We start from the raw sequence: 14,621 nt of genomic DNA, 5'->3' as shown, positions 1-14,621 counted from the left end.
AAGCAGTGGTATCAACGCAGAGTACTAATCGCGCGATGTACAATCGTGAGAAGATGATATTACGTTTGAAATGTGACATCACGCCGAGCACCATGAGAGACATTCGCGCGATTCGCCTTTAAATATAATAACGATATCGCGAGAAAAACAAAGCGAGACTCAAAAATCCACGATACCTTTTCGTGATTGATCGCGATGCGACTTGTCTATCGAGAAACGATATTGCGATTCTCGAAGCATTACGATCGAGAATCTCGAGTAGTATCGAGATATCGGACCTGTCAATCGCAGGCACATTCACAATGCAGTCGACCAATCACGTACGTAAGCTCGTAGAAAGATCATGTGATCGAATGGATAGTTTATAAGTTATATGCACGTGCGTGAAAATATCATACGGTGATATTTTGGATTTTGTGAGTAATATTGCCTCCATAAAATCATTTTCTTAGATTATTATTCAAATATCTTCTGTTGTCTTTTTCTATTCTTATCTCGTGTTGACAGCGTAAAATTAAGTTGCTCTAGGATTTTTTTCAAAATAAATTTGATTGAAAATCACTTTTTGCACCTTAAGAGGTTAGTTTGGATTAAGGTAAAATATAGCTTTTATATACAAAGACAAAAATATTTTGATTTTTTTTCGTTGATTTTTTAAATATTATTAAAGAATGTGTTAGAAAAGAAGTCAAATACGTAATTTTTATTAAAGTTTGATATCTACTCTTTGAATAGCATGTTATATATTTCTCAGATATCAATTCAAAGATGAAGCGACCAGCAAAGAATTTAGATACTGACGATTTAAATACAGAGAATGATGTAGAAACAACAAATAATAAAAAGAAGAAAGTGAAATTCGAGAAACCTATAGGTAAGAATAAAAAGAATAAAAAAGACAAAGTATGAGAAAAATTATTTATATAAAAATAACGATACTTTTGCAGATAATAATATAAAGACACCCTTTACAAAAAAAAACTCAAAGGGAAAAAATTTACAAGTGGCAAACCATAGAGCAACAGCTGAGAAAATAGATTTGCTTAAATCAAAGAAAAAAAAAGCGCTTGGACAGAAACCTAAAATCAAGAAAGAAGAATACTCGAAAGGAAATAATTTGCATCTGGCCAAGAATGATACAACAATCGAAAAAACAGATTGGCTCATATTGAAAAAGGAAAGAAAGGAGCTCAGACAGAAACGCAGAGCTAAGAAATTGAATAATGACACGGTGTACGATAAAATCATTCAGGCTAAACAGATCAGCGAGAAGTTACGTAGATCGGATTGCACGTTGCAGGATCGAATAATATTAACTCGGACATTACATAAAATGTTAGAGAAGGACTACAACAAAGTGATATTTACACATGATATGTCGAGAGTTATTCAATACCTGATCAAGCACTGCGAAGCAGATGTTCGAAAAGCTATATTTCATGAAATAAAGCCATTTGCTGTGCAGATGGTAGAATCAAAATACGCGAAAAACTGCATAAAAAATATTTTAAAACATGGCTCGCGAGACATCAAGAATGACGTTATCAATACGTTTTACGGTAATATCGTTAAATTTATGAGTCACACTGTATCGGCTCCTCTCATCGAACTCGCATATTCTACTTGGTGCATGGACCTCGATAAAATATATTTTAAACAAGAATTTTACGGGGATATATATAAACAAGCGAAAGATAAATCGGTTAAATCACTTTCGGATGTATTCGAAAATGCGGAGGGTATGAAATCGGCTACATTATCTGCCGTGAAAGCGAATCTGGTTAGGATTTTAAATAAAAGTCTCGTTAGTTCCACTCTACTGCATACAATTTTATGGGAATTTTTCTGTGTGTGTTCGGCGGAAGACAAGAACGAATTGATAGTTATGCTGCGAGATTTTATTGTAACGCTATCGCAAACAAAAATGGGAGCGAGAGTCGCCGCACAATGCATATGGCATGGCAATAACAAAGACAGAAAAGTTATTATGAAGGCTCTCAAGGGAAATGTAAAGACGATTTGTATGTCCGAACATGGTTACATGATATTATTAGCGCTTTTCGATTCTATAGATGATACAGTTATAATGAAGAAGATAATATTGGCCGAATTGCAAGAAGATCTAACGGATATTGCACTAAACGAGTATGGGAGGAAGGTAATATTGTATCTCGTGGCTAGAAGGGACTCTCATTATTTTCCACCAAATGTCGTGGAATATTTACGTCAAGGCGATAACAATTCGATAAGCAAGAAACCAACCGACATTAGGGAAAAGGAACTTCTCGAAGCGATTCGCGATCCACTTCTTGATGCTGTAACCGCCGATGTAGCAACGTGGTTGTCCAATAGTGCGATAGCTATGGTTACTTTAGCAATAATAAAAGCAGGATCTGGGGAGAAACTCAAATCTGCATTCGAATCAATTGCCAAATTTATCAGCGATGAAAATACGAAGATCAAGGAAAACGATACTGAATGCAAATTAATTGAACATCCCGGGTTGCATATGATGTTGAAGAAACTCATTCAAAATGACAAGGAGCTGTTGAAAAAGAATGAATATATATTTGGTAGTGCATTGCTATCACATTTAACATTAGAAGTACTCAAAAAATGGATAGAATGTAACAGAAGTTGCTTTTTAATAGTCTTACTCATAGAGAATGAATCTACAAATTATGCATCTATATTGCTAGGCAAATTAAAACAGATACAGGAAGATCTCAAATTGAAAAAGAGTCCTGGAAAATCAATAATATTAAAAAAATTAGAAGAAGAAAGAAATTATTCATCGCTCCATAATGAAATAAAAAACTGAAAATATAATATAAATTATATATTAGTATAATATATGATCCATAGACATACAAATGGACTGAAAATATGCTATATTTTTTTTATATTGTATACATTGGATATATTCGAAAACAGAGAGAAAAAATGCAATTGACTATCTTCAAATTATATTGCTTTGTCTCTGCTTTGAAATAGTCTATCTTTATATCTATGGTCATCATATTATGTACATATATTGCATATTTTATACAGGGCGTCCGATAATTTTTGAAACACCCCAAGTGTGAAGATAGATTGGCTCAAACTCAGTCGAAAAGTTCTGAACCATTTTTTTTATAACGCTTAATAAAGGAGTTATTATTGAGTAGAAAGTCTGGCCAATCAGCGCCGACATTTTAAATCACAGACTTCTATAGAAGTCTGTGGTTCATCCAACCGGACTTGGTGAAATTAGCCCTAAGTGTTATAAAAAAAAAATGGTAGACTTTTCTTTTCAGTCTCAGAGGTTTGACCCAATCTACCTTTACACTTCGGGTGTATCAAAAGTTACCGGATACCCTGTATATGTACACATAGCATATTACGTGTATTCAGAATATACAATTAAGTTTTTTAAAACTTAATTTTACATTTTCGATTTTATAATATAGTGTATGTGTAAGAATAAATAAAATAAACTCTATTAATTTTTTTATAAGATGAAATTCTTTTTTAATCTATATTTAATTTAATTAAAAAATAAAAATATATTTAATTAAATATTCTGGAAAAAGAAAATTGTTAATGTTTACAATTCATATCAAAGTAAATTTTATCAGACTAATCATAAAAATTCGCTTTATTATACATTATTCATTGCGCATTTATCTAGAGAGATTGTGTGCTCCAATTTTAGTAAAGTTATATTTAAAAAGATAATTATAGTGAAACAACACACACATAAAGGACAATTAAAGGAATTATAAATTAATCATTTTATGTATTTTGCTAATAATTGAGTACGAAATATTTAATTATTTTTCCGAGTTGTATTCTTACCAGTATCTATCTGCGGAAGTTTGTTCAAGAATTGTGCATATATAGATTTTATTTTACTCTCTCTCTCTCTCTCTCTCTCTCTCTCTCTCTCTCTCTCTACATGTCTTACAGAATATTCGTATTACAGTCTTCTTTTCCTTTTAAGTAACAGTAAGATCTATCCCGTTAAGACTTTAAATGACTTTATGAGTCTTCTATCATTTAGTTCGAAATAATCTTTTTGAGCACTTTAGATATAACAGTGTGAATTATTCCGTGAACAGAACTCATAAAAATAATTTATGTTGGAAAAAGGGAAGACAACTTTTTCTTATCAGTATATTGCTGTAATAAAAAAAAAATTCAGTTTAATAGACCATAGATATATCATAGGAGAATTTAAGATACTGTAAAAAAAAAAAAAAAAAAAAAAAACTATTTTATAAGAATTTTTTCGTGCAGTTGGAGATTGAAACGATCTCAAATCTAAGCTTTGCCGTCGTTTTTAAATAAAATCTTCGAAATTTCAATAAAGCTAGAAAAAATGTTCAATTTCAAATGTGATTGAATATTTACAAAACCAATTAAATCGCAATATTTCGATATAAATTATGGATATAGAATGCACAAATACAATATATATTAATGTAAACAATTTCGAATAAGAATTTTCATGAGAATTGAATATTCAAACAATAATTTTAACATTTGATTCATTACTGTGGTATAATACATGGGCGTGAATGAGGAATATTATAAACAAGAGTTTTAAATTACATCTTATTAAGCGATATAACACTATATTAGGCACATCTACATTAACATATTTAAATAAACACGCAACCATAGCTATCAGAATTTTTTGTGTTATTATCGCTCCAACAACTGTACGACAATATACGACATATGCGGATACGTAAATTCGATTCGGGATATACTCTTAAGGTACGCACGGCTAGTTAAATTTTAAGCATTTCCTTAATGTCAACAACTCTGGTTCGTATTTCTGGTTGGTTATCCTTTACTAGATCGGGCAAAAGTTCTTTCAAAACGCGCGTCAGCTTGTCGAGCTGTTCGTCGTTACTGGTCTCACGCATCTTTTTTCCTAACGAAAGAACTATATTCAATGCTTCTTTTCTAATTCTGGTGAACTTTGAAATATCTACAAAAAGAAAATGCATTTCCGTCATATGAATCTGAATGCTATAAAAAATTTAATATAGTAATATATGATATATTATCAAATAGAATTAACATATTTAATATACATATATTTAATTATATTTTTACGAAAGAAAGAGATTTATAATGTATATACTTACTTATACAATATGATAATATTTTATTAAAACTATCACTTATTTCATCTAATAGTTTCTTATCTTTTGATGATATTTCCGTTTTATTTACTTTTAATATGACAAGTTTATCCACAAAGAGATTTAACGCCGTCAAAATGGTGATTTGCACAGATCTCGTACTATTTGGCAGTACTTTCTGACAATGAGTTACAAATTCTATGCAATATTTGTCTGCAAACAAAAAATATTGAAAATATAAATACAGATATATATTTCTATCATTTATTAAATTACAAGAAAATTTAACCAAGTATCTAACCCTGTGTTTCTTTGGTAGAAGGCCATGCTTTTCCAAGTACTTCGTAAACCGTTTCTTGCAACTTTATATTATTTTCCTTTTTCTTTCTACTTTCTTCTGCAGTATCTTCTTCGTCATCATTGTTTTTATCAGATATCTAATATAAAAGCATGCATATATAACATATTTATTTACAGCTATCTCTTTATAATGTTATTTATTGATACAACTCACCTTAATCAAAATTTCCTGTACAATTTCATATGTTTCTGTAAATCTATCAATGTCAAGTTCATGTAACACCATAGCAAAAGCTTGTAAAGCACTTCGACGATACTCGGCATTCTCTTTTTTACTTTCTCTATGTAGTGTCAACACAATTGTATCTAGCAATGCAGTATCCGCGTTTAAAGTTTCTCTACAATATATCGTATACATTTGACAAATATATATAACAAGTTAACTTATTCGTATATATAAATATTATAAAGTTTTAAATAAGAATATCTAATATACATACTTGCTATTGCACGCTAACATTGCGAGAGCGTTTAATAAACGTTCCTTTCCATCCCATGTTCTGCCACGCAGACCGTCCGTCAGTATCTTTAATAAAGTACTTCTGGCTTCTATATCGATATTATGACCTGATTTTAAAGCAATGGTATGAACCGCATTCGCGGCTTGTACTTTTGTAGTCCACGATGCCGATTTGAGAGTTGTATTTAAAATATCGGTTATTGCTTGCAGATTATGCATGATTCCCGCTTCGGTCCCAGGCGTTATTTCGTTCCAAAGATCAGTCCATAATTCAATAGTGCTTTCATTCCCTAATAAATAGCAGTAGTATATAAAGAAAAAATGTATATTTATAAATAATAAATTATAATATTGGAATACAAACCTGGTACTTTTTCTGCATGCATTGCAAAGAAGGCAAGAGGAATGACTATCTTTTGATAATTCTTTAATTTCTCTTGATTATAATTGTTTATGGATTGCAAAGTTTGTCCAATTGCTAATCTTATTGCATCATCTGTAATTTATAATTTTTGTTTTTTTAGTTTTTCATGAAACAAAATTATGTAAGGCTATACAAAATAAAGAATGTACTGTTAGAATTTAGATGTACCTTCACGTTCCAAATACCATGTATTTAGAGTATTAAATAATTTATCCAGACTAGAATCTTTAGCTGAACCAACTATATGACCAATGCTAATTGCATAATTTTTTCTTACAGCAGCGTTACGATCAATTAAACCATTAAGTAAGGCAGATAAAATTTTAGCTAGATGGGAAATGATAAAAATGATTAATTATATAAAAATTGAAAAAAACTGAGTAAAAAATTGCATAAAATATGTTCAAAATTATTGTCATATAATATTTTACAAGATAGTAGTTTAAATATATATAGATTAGATTAAATTTCATATAATAAGAATATTGTGCATTTCACATACATATTCTAAAATTAAAATATATTTACTAACCGCTATATGGCTGCAATTCTGATTTTAGGTGTGTGCTGAGAAGAATTACGAAATGCGAACAAGCAATTTTTGTTCCAAATCCTATGCTGCATTTGATTAATTCTATTACTTTTGGCATTAAATTCTTCAGTACATCAGCATCAATATATTGGATACACTGTAGAAGAAAATATCAAGATATTAAAAAAAACTCTATATATCAAATTTATTTCTAAAATTTTTAGATTGACTAGATAAAGTACCTTTGTTATTGTATCCGACGCATAATGACCCTTGGCAACATTGGCTCTGAGATTATCGATAGCTTCTTGAGTTTCCGTTGTTGCACCACACACATTGCTCAAATACGAGAGCTTAGGATTCTCCGATTCACCAATCGTCTCCAATAATGACGGTATTAAACTGACGAGTGACGGTTTTAATAAAATGCCAGCCGTAGATACGAGCTGAGACACCGTTTGCAATGAAATGGTTCTTACTGTGTCCACGGTATGAATAATCCCAATATCAAGTAGCACGGGCAATATCGCTTGAATAACTTCTTTGCCCGCATTGCCATGCGAGAAATCGCAATGACGTATACAAACCTGTATGTAAGATTAAATATAAATACAGAAATATAGAAATATTTAAATATAAAAATATAAATATCTCACGCAATTATATGTAAACCACCATTATTTAAAAAAAAAAAACTCCCAATTTACCTTACTAAGTATTTTAGCAGTGTTCGTCGCGGCTAATCGCGTGCCTTCGTGAATATCGTCCATTACGCGAAACAGTTTCTTCCATAGTTCCGGACCGCATTCGGCCAAATTGAGTTGAACATTCGTCCTTAAAAGATCTGCGAGAGCATTACAACAACTGATACGCACCCTCCACTCGTTATTGGTTAGATTATCAGTTACATCAGTCAATATTTCTTTATGATACTGTTCGATCTGTGATGGTGATATATAAAAAAAAAAACATATTTTTACGCTTATTCCATTACACGTGATATTAAATATTATTAACAGATATATATAATAATATTTATTACTAACGGCTTTCGACGTTGAAGGAACGACGGCCCGCCAAATGCTGGTCATACTCTGCTGAATCTTAGGCGTAGGATCGAACTGATATCTATACAATCGCGGTATAATACTAGGCAGATATTTATTCAGTTCGTCTTTCGCGATACTAGCGATTGCCGCAAAACCAAATGCCGCTCCCTTCTTGGATGTCCATATTGCATTATGATTTGCCAAATGCATAAAATAATATACGAGCTCGGGCTTTTGCAATTCTGTCGCAAGAGAACAGATTTCTCGATACGTTGACAAATTGCCACTAAAAGTTGTATTATTTTTTTAAAATATTCAATATCTTTTCATTGTTACAACACAAATATTTTTAATTTCAAAATAACACAAAAATAATTCTTTTATAATTTTAATCTTACCCAGATGGACTTTTCCCTAATTGACCTTCCTCAAATAATTTGGTATCAGCGGTAACTTGTTGCACCGTCCTACGGCCCTGTGTAAACTGATTTAATATAGTGGACACTAAAACATCACGCTCTTCCTGTGTGCTGTTAATGTGTACCAAACTAAGGCCTTTTGAAGCAACATCTTGCACTATATCTATTACAAAAGGAATAAAAAATTAGATTTCCCTTTCAAAGAAAATAATAATAATAAAACCAAATATAATACAATTGATAATTTATATTTACTTACCACTGTCATCTGAAAGGAAGTCTATAAACGCATAGTGAATAGTGGACATTCTTTCCTTGACACATTCTCGTTGAATATTGTGTTTCAAAAGTGCAAATAGCCACACACATACTGCCTTTAAAAAACATCATGCTATTAATACAGCAAAAATTACTTTATTCCTCTAAAAAAAAAAATATGTAGTATAGATACCTGTCGCAAATTTGGATGAGGCACTTGATATATATTAAGTAATTCGCTCAACACATGAACTAATAATTCATCGCTCTTCTTACTATACGGAACAACATGTTCGGCAGGTAGAATCGTCCAGGCGTCTCTTGCTTCTAGTGAAGCTTGCGCTTGAACGCAACAAACCAAAGCTTCTCCCAGAATTAAATGAATTTCGATATCTTTCGTCTGTGTGTTAAACATCAAATTATTTTTTAATTATTTTATGTTATATTTTATCATGTAACAAATGTATCAAATTTGGTTGAAAATATGCACCTCTTTGACTGTTGCTATAATTTTGTTAGCGATCTCCGCGGTATGCGGAAAACATTCGCCGACAGATAAGTATCCTAATGAAAGGGCAGCTTTCTCTTTCATCTGAGGAAAGAAAAATTCTCATATAGTATTATAAATATAAAATAATTGTGTGACGCGTTTAATTGTGTTTAAGAAAACAAACCTTGGTACTCAGCTTGGCATTGGATAATACAGAAAAGAGTGTTTCTACTATCGTTTTCTTGTTCAGATCATTTTTTCCTTCTGCTGGCAAGGGCAAAGAATATGTTTTTCCTAAAACGCCGATGGCTTGAATAGCAGCATCCATTAATAACATTGTGTTATCGCGAAGATATGTACCTAAGTGACAAACAGAACATTTCAAATATATATGCATGTATAAAGCAAATATATAATTTAATATTTAATATACAAATGCGTACATATTGCTTTCACAATATCATTATAAATCGCCCAATTGCACAAATCTTTATTTTCATTTCGCTGTTGTATCAAATATCTTTCCATCATATAAGTCAGCGCCATTAATGCACCGTGTTGTGCTTCCAAATTCTTTTTATTCATAATATCCATAATACTTGAAACATGCTTTTCAAATTCATTCTTTGGAAAATAACCAGTGATAGCAGCATATATTTTTGCAGCTAATCGTCGTACATCTTGCTTAGTGGAAGTGAGCAAGGAACGCAGCCATGGCAACTCTTTATCATAGGATTTTACTATATAATATGGAATAGAACCAAGTACCTCCAATAATGCATTTAAAGAAATTTGATCTATAACATGGTAACAAAATAATCACACTTAATTTGAAATTTTGTGTATAATATGTTATAAGTTTTAAGTATAATGTATTATATATTTTATATGTAATTATAATTGTGTATGATATGTCTAATTATTTTTCACCTGCAGAAGAATGACTTAGAAGCAAAATCATATTGAGATAATGATTTAATATTTCTGGTTGATCCTTGTACAATTTCTCCAAATAACGTCCAATCAGTGGAGTATATTCGGAAGGATGTTGCAGTGGCTCATTCCGCGCGGGAATATTAGCACTTCTGGCGAGGCAAACGCGAAAGTAAGTAATAATCTATAAAAAAAAAATATATATCTCATTAATATATAGAAAAATATTCTCCTATTTATGGATATAGTAATTCTATTTGAAAACTTACTTCAGAAAATGTGGTAACACTATATGGGAGAACTTGTTTGTCCATATTTCTGCCGCTATTCGCGGGCATTTTCGATTGCATTTTCGAGTAAATGTAACTTACTAATTTCACAAATTCAGGCAACAATATTTTATTGTTGATCTGTTGATCGTCTTCATTTTTATGCACAACGCCGTACAGTGCTTTCATAGCTTCTGTACTTATTTCGTGTTTGTTATCACCACAAGCTAACAACAAGAGGTACCGAGACGGAGCGTCATCAGGCGGAAACACGGTTGCGGCGTAATGCATTGCCACAAATCTGTTTGCAAAAATAACATTTACAAATATATAATTAGACTATATACTGAAATTAATATAAGTAGAATCTGTGATAGTCTGTATTCAATACATGCCTTACGCTGGATTCTGGAGATTCAATGTGAACTGATAATAGAGCGTTCATTAGAGCTATATTGCTTTCATCCTCTTTGTTTAGTATGAATGCAGATGTTATGCAAATCAACGCGTCCCTTACTGTCCGCCGTAACTCGCCGTCCGTCTTGAATATTAACAATATATTCACATGTAATGTTTATGTCGACAATTTGTCACTGTGTAATTTGTATAAAATCAAATACTTACAGATACAAGCGTGTCAAACAAATTGTGTAATAGACTCAAATCTTTGTTTATTAAAGACGGTATTCTTTGACCAAGTTGTCCAATAACTGTATATGCCATTGATTTATGTCCATCCTCACCCTCGGAAATCAATTTTATCATGCCATTCAAAATCACTCCAGCAACACGAGCTAACGGTACAAGACTGCAACTTAAAAATTTGAAAACAAACAATTTATTATATAGACAAGCAATATCCATAATGTAATGCAATATAAATAATATACAACATTATTAATAATACGTAGCATATTGCACAAATAAATATAATCCATTTAGTTTTCAGCAAAATAATTCAAAGAATAAAATTAAGAATCTAAAATCTACCAATTTCTCATACAGTGAATAGTGAGGCAATGGAATAAAGAAAAATATATTAAAAAATAAATTGTAAAACTTACTGTTGGACGATATTTGATGTAAATTGCAATGCCAATGATTTCAACTTTGCATTTGTATTTTTTCCATAAAGTGAGTCAAAAACAACCTGAGAAAAACGAAAAAATTGTTATTTTATATTATGTAACATAATAAAATATATATTTTTCACATACAATTAAATTTTACCTGTATACATGGTGGTATAATGAAACCTGCCTTAGTTACACGACAAAGATACTGTAAAAGCTTGAGACGAATTCGAGTGCTCGCAGCATGTCGTTTCATCTCGGGCTTTACCTCCTTTTGTGTAGCTAATGCATCAGTACCCAAAAATAATGTATATAGCGGAGCTGCTAACTGCATCGAAGACCAATCCAATGTACTAAAAAAACAATCATGCTACAAATTACAAATCTTTAATCTATGATAAGGTCAAAATTGATAAATATATTCTAACAGTTTTCATACACACACCCGACAATCTTTTTTAATTCTAGATCCGCCATATTTGCAATGCTGAATCTAGTATCTGCTACTGCTACAATCAAGTGTATCAGAATATCTGCATCTGGGAAAAATCCACCAGCAAGGAATTTAACAATGCCCAACTTTATTTGTTCCAGTTGTTCTGCTGTTGGCGGATTTTCACCTATCACTCTTTTGAATGCATAATCACTTAAACCTGGTGGCACAGTAAACTGAGAGAAATCGATAGTTTGACCCGTCTGTTGATTTTCCGTTTGTCCTACAGACCTAACAATATATCATACATACACACACAATTAGTAAGTATAAATAATTATTTAAAAATAATACAACAAATATATCTTACCCATATGGTAACAGTAGTACATCCAGCATAAAGTTTATAAGTTGCTTGGCAACATAAGGTTTATCCTGTAAGCCTAAAAGAGATGCTCGTTTATCGATATCCGTTGGTATATTAATATGTCCCAATGCTGGCATTATGATCAGCATTAAACTGTAACATCACCACATATACTATAACATTGACATATGTACCATTTAATTTAAAATTCTATAAATTTTAATGAATAATTTGATGTACATAAATAATAAGCATAATATAACATTTATCAAAATAAGTGTAATTTATAGTTAAGAAAATTCTTCTAATAAGCATACCTATCTTGATGAGACAATGGTTTTCCTTCAATAGCATTTAAAACGCTTGGAACTAATTCTGCTTGTTTGTTCATTTCCATTCGAGGATATCCTAACTTTATATATATTATCGTAAAGTTCTGCAATTATACAAATATACATAGAATGTTCTTCTTTTTTCCAATCCTATAAAATATAACAATCATATATCCAACGTACAATCACAAACGAACTAGCAGCTGGATCTTGATATTGCAGGAGTAATGCCTCAACAGGCAGCTGTACTTGAGGCCTGCTCTTTATTCTCTTGTTTATATGAATCAACAATTCCATCACCTTTTTCCTAACGCCTTCCTGTCCGCTAGATAACTTGAGCAATACAGGAGGCAAAAATTTACAGACCGATGCCTGTAACTGCTCATCTGTTTCTGCGGAACCCAAGCGAAGAAATACCCGTTCAAGCAATGCTAAATGAAACAATGTAAGAATTAATTAGTATATTAGTATTGTAAAAAATAAATAATAATAGTAACATTAAGATTTTCAGTTATGCAATATGCGTGTTGCTAATTTTTTTTCTATATAATTATAAAAAGAGAGAGAGAGAGGATGTAAAAAGAAATATATATATATATATATATATATGCACATAAAATCTATCGATCCGCATTATTATTTCAACAAAATGTAATCCAAGTGTCATCAAAATATGTAAAGTTACACATCACGAAAAACGCTGATATCACACGAGCTATTGAATTGGAATAAATCGCACGTCGACGTGGATATCGAGATTTGACAGCTGTGAGCACGTGGTGAAAACTTACGGGGGGGGAGGAGAGGGGGAAGCAGGAAGAGAGAAAGAAAGAAATATCGGGTAAGGTAAATATTCGCCCGCGATTTTTCCAAAAAAAAGATACGTTTTGTAGAGGAGTTTCTTTCACAGCATGACAATCGAGTTTGTCCCTCGAGCATCGTAAAGTGCTCGGGGGACAAACATCCGGTCTCGCAGCCGTCGACGTCCGTGCCGATTTCGACGGCTGACGCGACGTTTAATTTACGATCCGATCGTAAAAAAAATCGCGACGACGTTTCGCGATGATAATCGAATATCTTTCCCCGAGGGATACTTACTCAGCTCGTCCGTAGCTGCCATTTTGAAAAGGACTGTAAAGAGACAGCGAAAGCGCTGTTCGAATGACAAGAATAATTGTCCGTGATATCACGTTTAATTAGCGGCGTAGCCGATAGATTAACAATTCCACCCTCTAAATCGTCAAACGTGCCTTTTAATCGTCGACGTAATTACGCGTGTCGATCGACAATGATGCACGTTACGTACGTATCGCACCTCTCGTCGCGACTCGAATGTCGTTTTACGTGAGGGCGCTAAATTTCAATCCGATTGAGGTTAGAAAGGAAGTGTTGACACGCCATGTATATTTATAATAATTTTTTAATATTTTTATAATAATGCGAAGAAGGAGCTCCAGCTTTTAGTAAATAACGTTAAAAATGTATAAAATCGTTTCCGATAAATGACATTCATTATTGTTTAGATATGAACTCTTCGGGAAGGACACAATTTTTGGTCGGTTTTACAATGTTGGTTTTAAAATGTATAGGTATATATTAATTCAGATATATGGACATTACTAAAAAATATTTTCGCCATGGATTACGATCGGATTTATTCGTGTCAAAAAAATATTGCGTTGAGATTGAGGTTAGAATTTCTGTCGCCGATTGCGAAAGCGATAAGAAGACAACAATTCATGCGCAGACTCACATGGCGCGGTTTACAAATTTCTTTTTTTTCAGGAAGTTTGATTAAAAAGAATAATACATCATCTCTGTGAATTAAAAAAAATTTCTATATTAATTCCTTATCTCTATATTAATAGCTCTTTGTTTATCATTTTTATTTTCGTCTTTTATACAGGGTGTTTCAGATCAGGTTTATTGTTATTGAATTACCCATCAGATTTATTTAGTTACTCTTTTCAAATGATTGAAAAGGATTTCGAAGTTTTTTTTAAATCATAAAAAAAACGTGACTTCTTTATGTTATCGGTACTTTTTTGTTTCAAATTCAATTTCCTGTGAGACTCTGAAGTTTCATA

At 31.9% G+C, this 14,621-nt stretch overlaps 2 protein-coding genes across 4 annotated transcripts; one reads left to right on the top strand and one right to left on the bottom strand.

The window, feature by feature from the left end:
- The first annotated feature begins 309 nt into the window (after nt 1–309).
- Peng (Pumilio and CPL domain-containing protein penguin) lies at nt 310–3,471 on the top strand. Of its 3 annotated transcripts, none has more exons than XM_070296986.1 (3): nt 310–416; nt 755–874; nt 948–3,471. In XM_070296986.1, exons 2-3 carry the CDS (start codon nt 769–771, stop codon nt 2,819–2,821), a joined length of 1,980 nt encoding a protein of 659 aa, XP_070153087.1. In that variant the 5' UTR covers nt 310–416; nt 755–768; the 3' UTR covers nt 2,822–3,471. The 3 variants fall into 3 exon arrangements, with proteins under 3 accessions (XP_070153087.1, XP_070153088.1, XP_070153089.1); XM_070296987.1 differs by lacking the exon at nt 310–416 and adding an exon at nt 445–595; XM_070296988.1 differs by lacking the exon at nt 310–416 and adding an exon at nt 562–579.
- A 434-nt stretch (nt 3,472–3,905) lies between these two features.
- On the bottom strand, nt 3,906–13,911 carry LOC138933866 (proteasome adapter and scaffold protein ECM29). Its single transcript, XM_070296985.1, has 29 exons — nt 13,633–13,911; nt 12,718–12,965; nt 12,520–12,638; nt 12,206–12,355; nt 11,848–12,126; nt 11,560–11,755; nt 11,394–11,479; nt 10,954–11,143; nt 10,725–10,870; nt 10,330–10,630; nt 10,058–10,244; nt 9,571–9,924; nt 9,312–9,487; nt 9,128–9,229; nt 8,831–9,037; nt 8,639–8,753; nt 8,359–8,542; nt 7,958–8,246; nt 7,619–7,852; nt 7,154–7,498; nt 6,912–7,068; nt 6,548–6,706; nt 6,320–6,451; nt 5,936–6,245; nt 5,650–5,833; nt 5,437–5,572; nt 5,139–5,348; nt 4,770–4,978; nt 3,906–4,161 (listed from the first exon to the last, which is right to left on the bottom strand). The coding sequence occupies exons 1-28, from the start codon at nt 13,652–13,654 to the stop codon at nt 4,776–4,778; spliced, it is 5,421 nt and encodes a 1,806-aa protein (XP_070153086.1). The 5' UTR covers nt 13,655–13,911; the 3' UTR covers nt 3,906–4,161; nt 4,770–4,775.
- Between the last annotated feature and the right edge of the window lie 710 nt (nt 13,912–14,621).

The sequence above is a fragment of the Polyergus mexicanus genome, unplaced genomic scaffold (genome assembly GCF_030449975.1).
Source record: "Polyergus mexicanus isolate NDT 795.1 unplaced genomic scaffold, iyPolMexi1.0 SCAF_6, whole genome shotgun sequence".
Taxonomy (NCBI): Eukaryota; Metazoa; Arthropoda; class Insecta; order Hymenoptera; family Formicidae; genus Polyergus; species Polyergus mexicanus.
Note: the sequence above shows the minus strand (reverse complement) of the source record. Positions and strands in the feature narration are given on the sequence as shown.

Coding starts and splice junctions, on each gene's coding strand:
- LOC138933866 (XM_070296985.1), bottom strand. CDS start 13,654: ATGGCAGCTACGGACGAGCTGA. Junction 10,245..10,329: donor GTGTTACCACATTTTCTGAA/GTAAGTTTTCAA, acceptor TTTTTTTTATAG/ATTATTACTTACTTTCGCGT. Junction 8,247..8,358: donor TTAGGGAAAAGTCCATCTGG/GTAAGATTAAAA, acceptor TACAACTTTTAG/TGGCAATTTGTCAACGTATC.
- Peng (XM_070296986.1), top strand. CDS start 769: ATGAAGCGACCAGCAAAGAATTTAGATACTGACGATTTAAATACAGAG. Junction 875..947: donor GAAATTCGAGAAACCTATAG/GTAAGAATAAAA, acceptor ATACTTTTGCAG/ATAATAATATAAAGACACCC.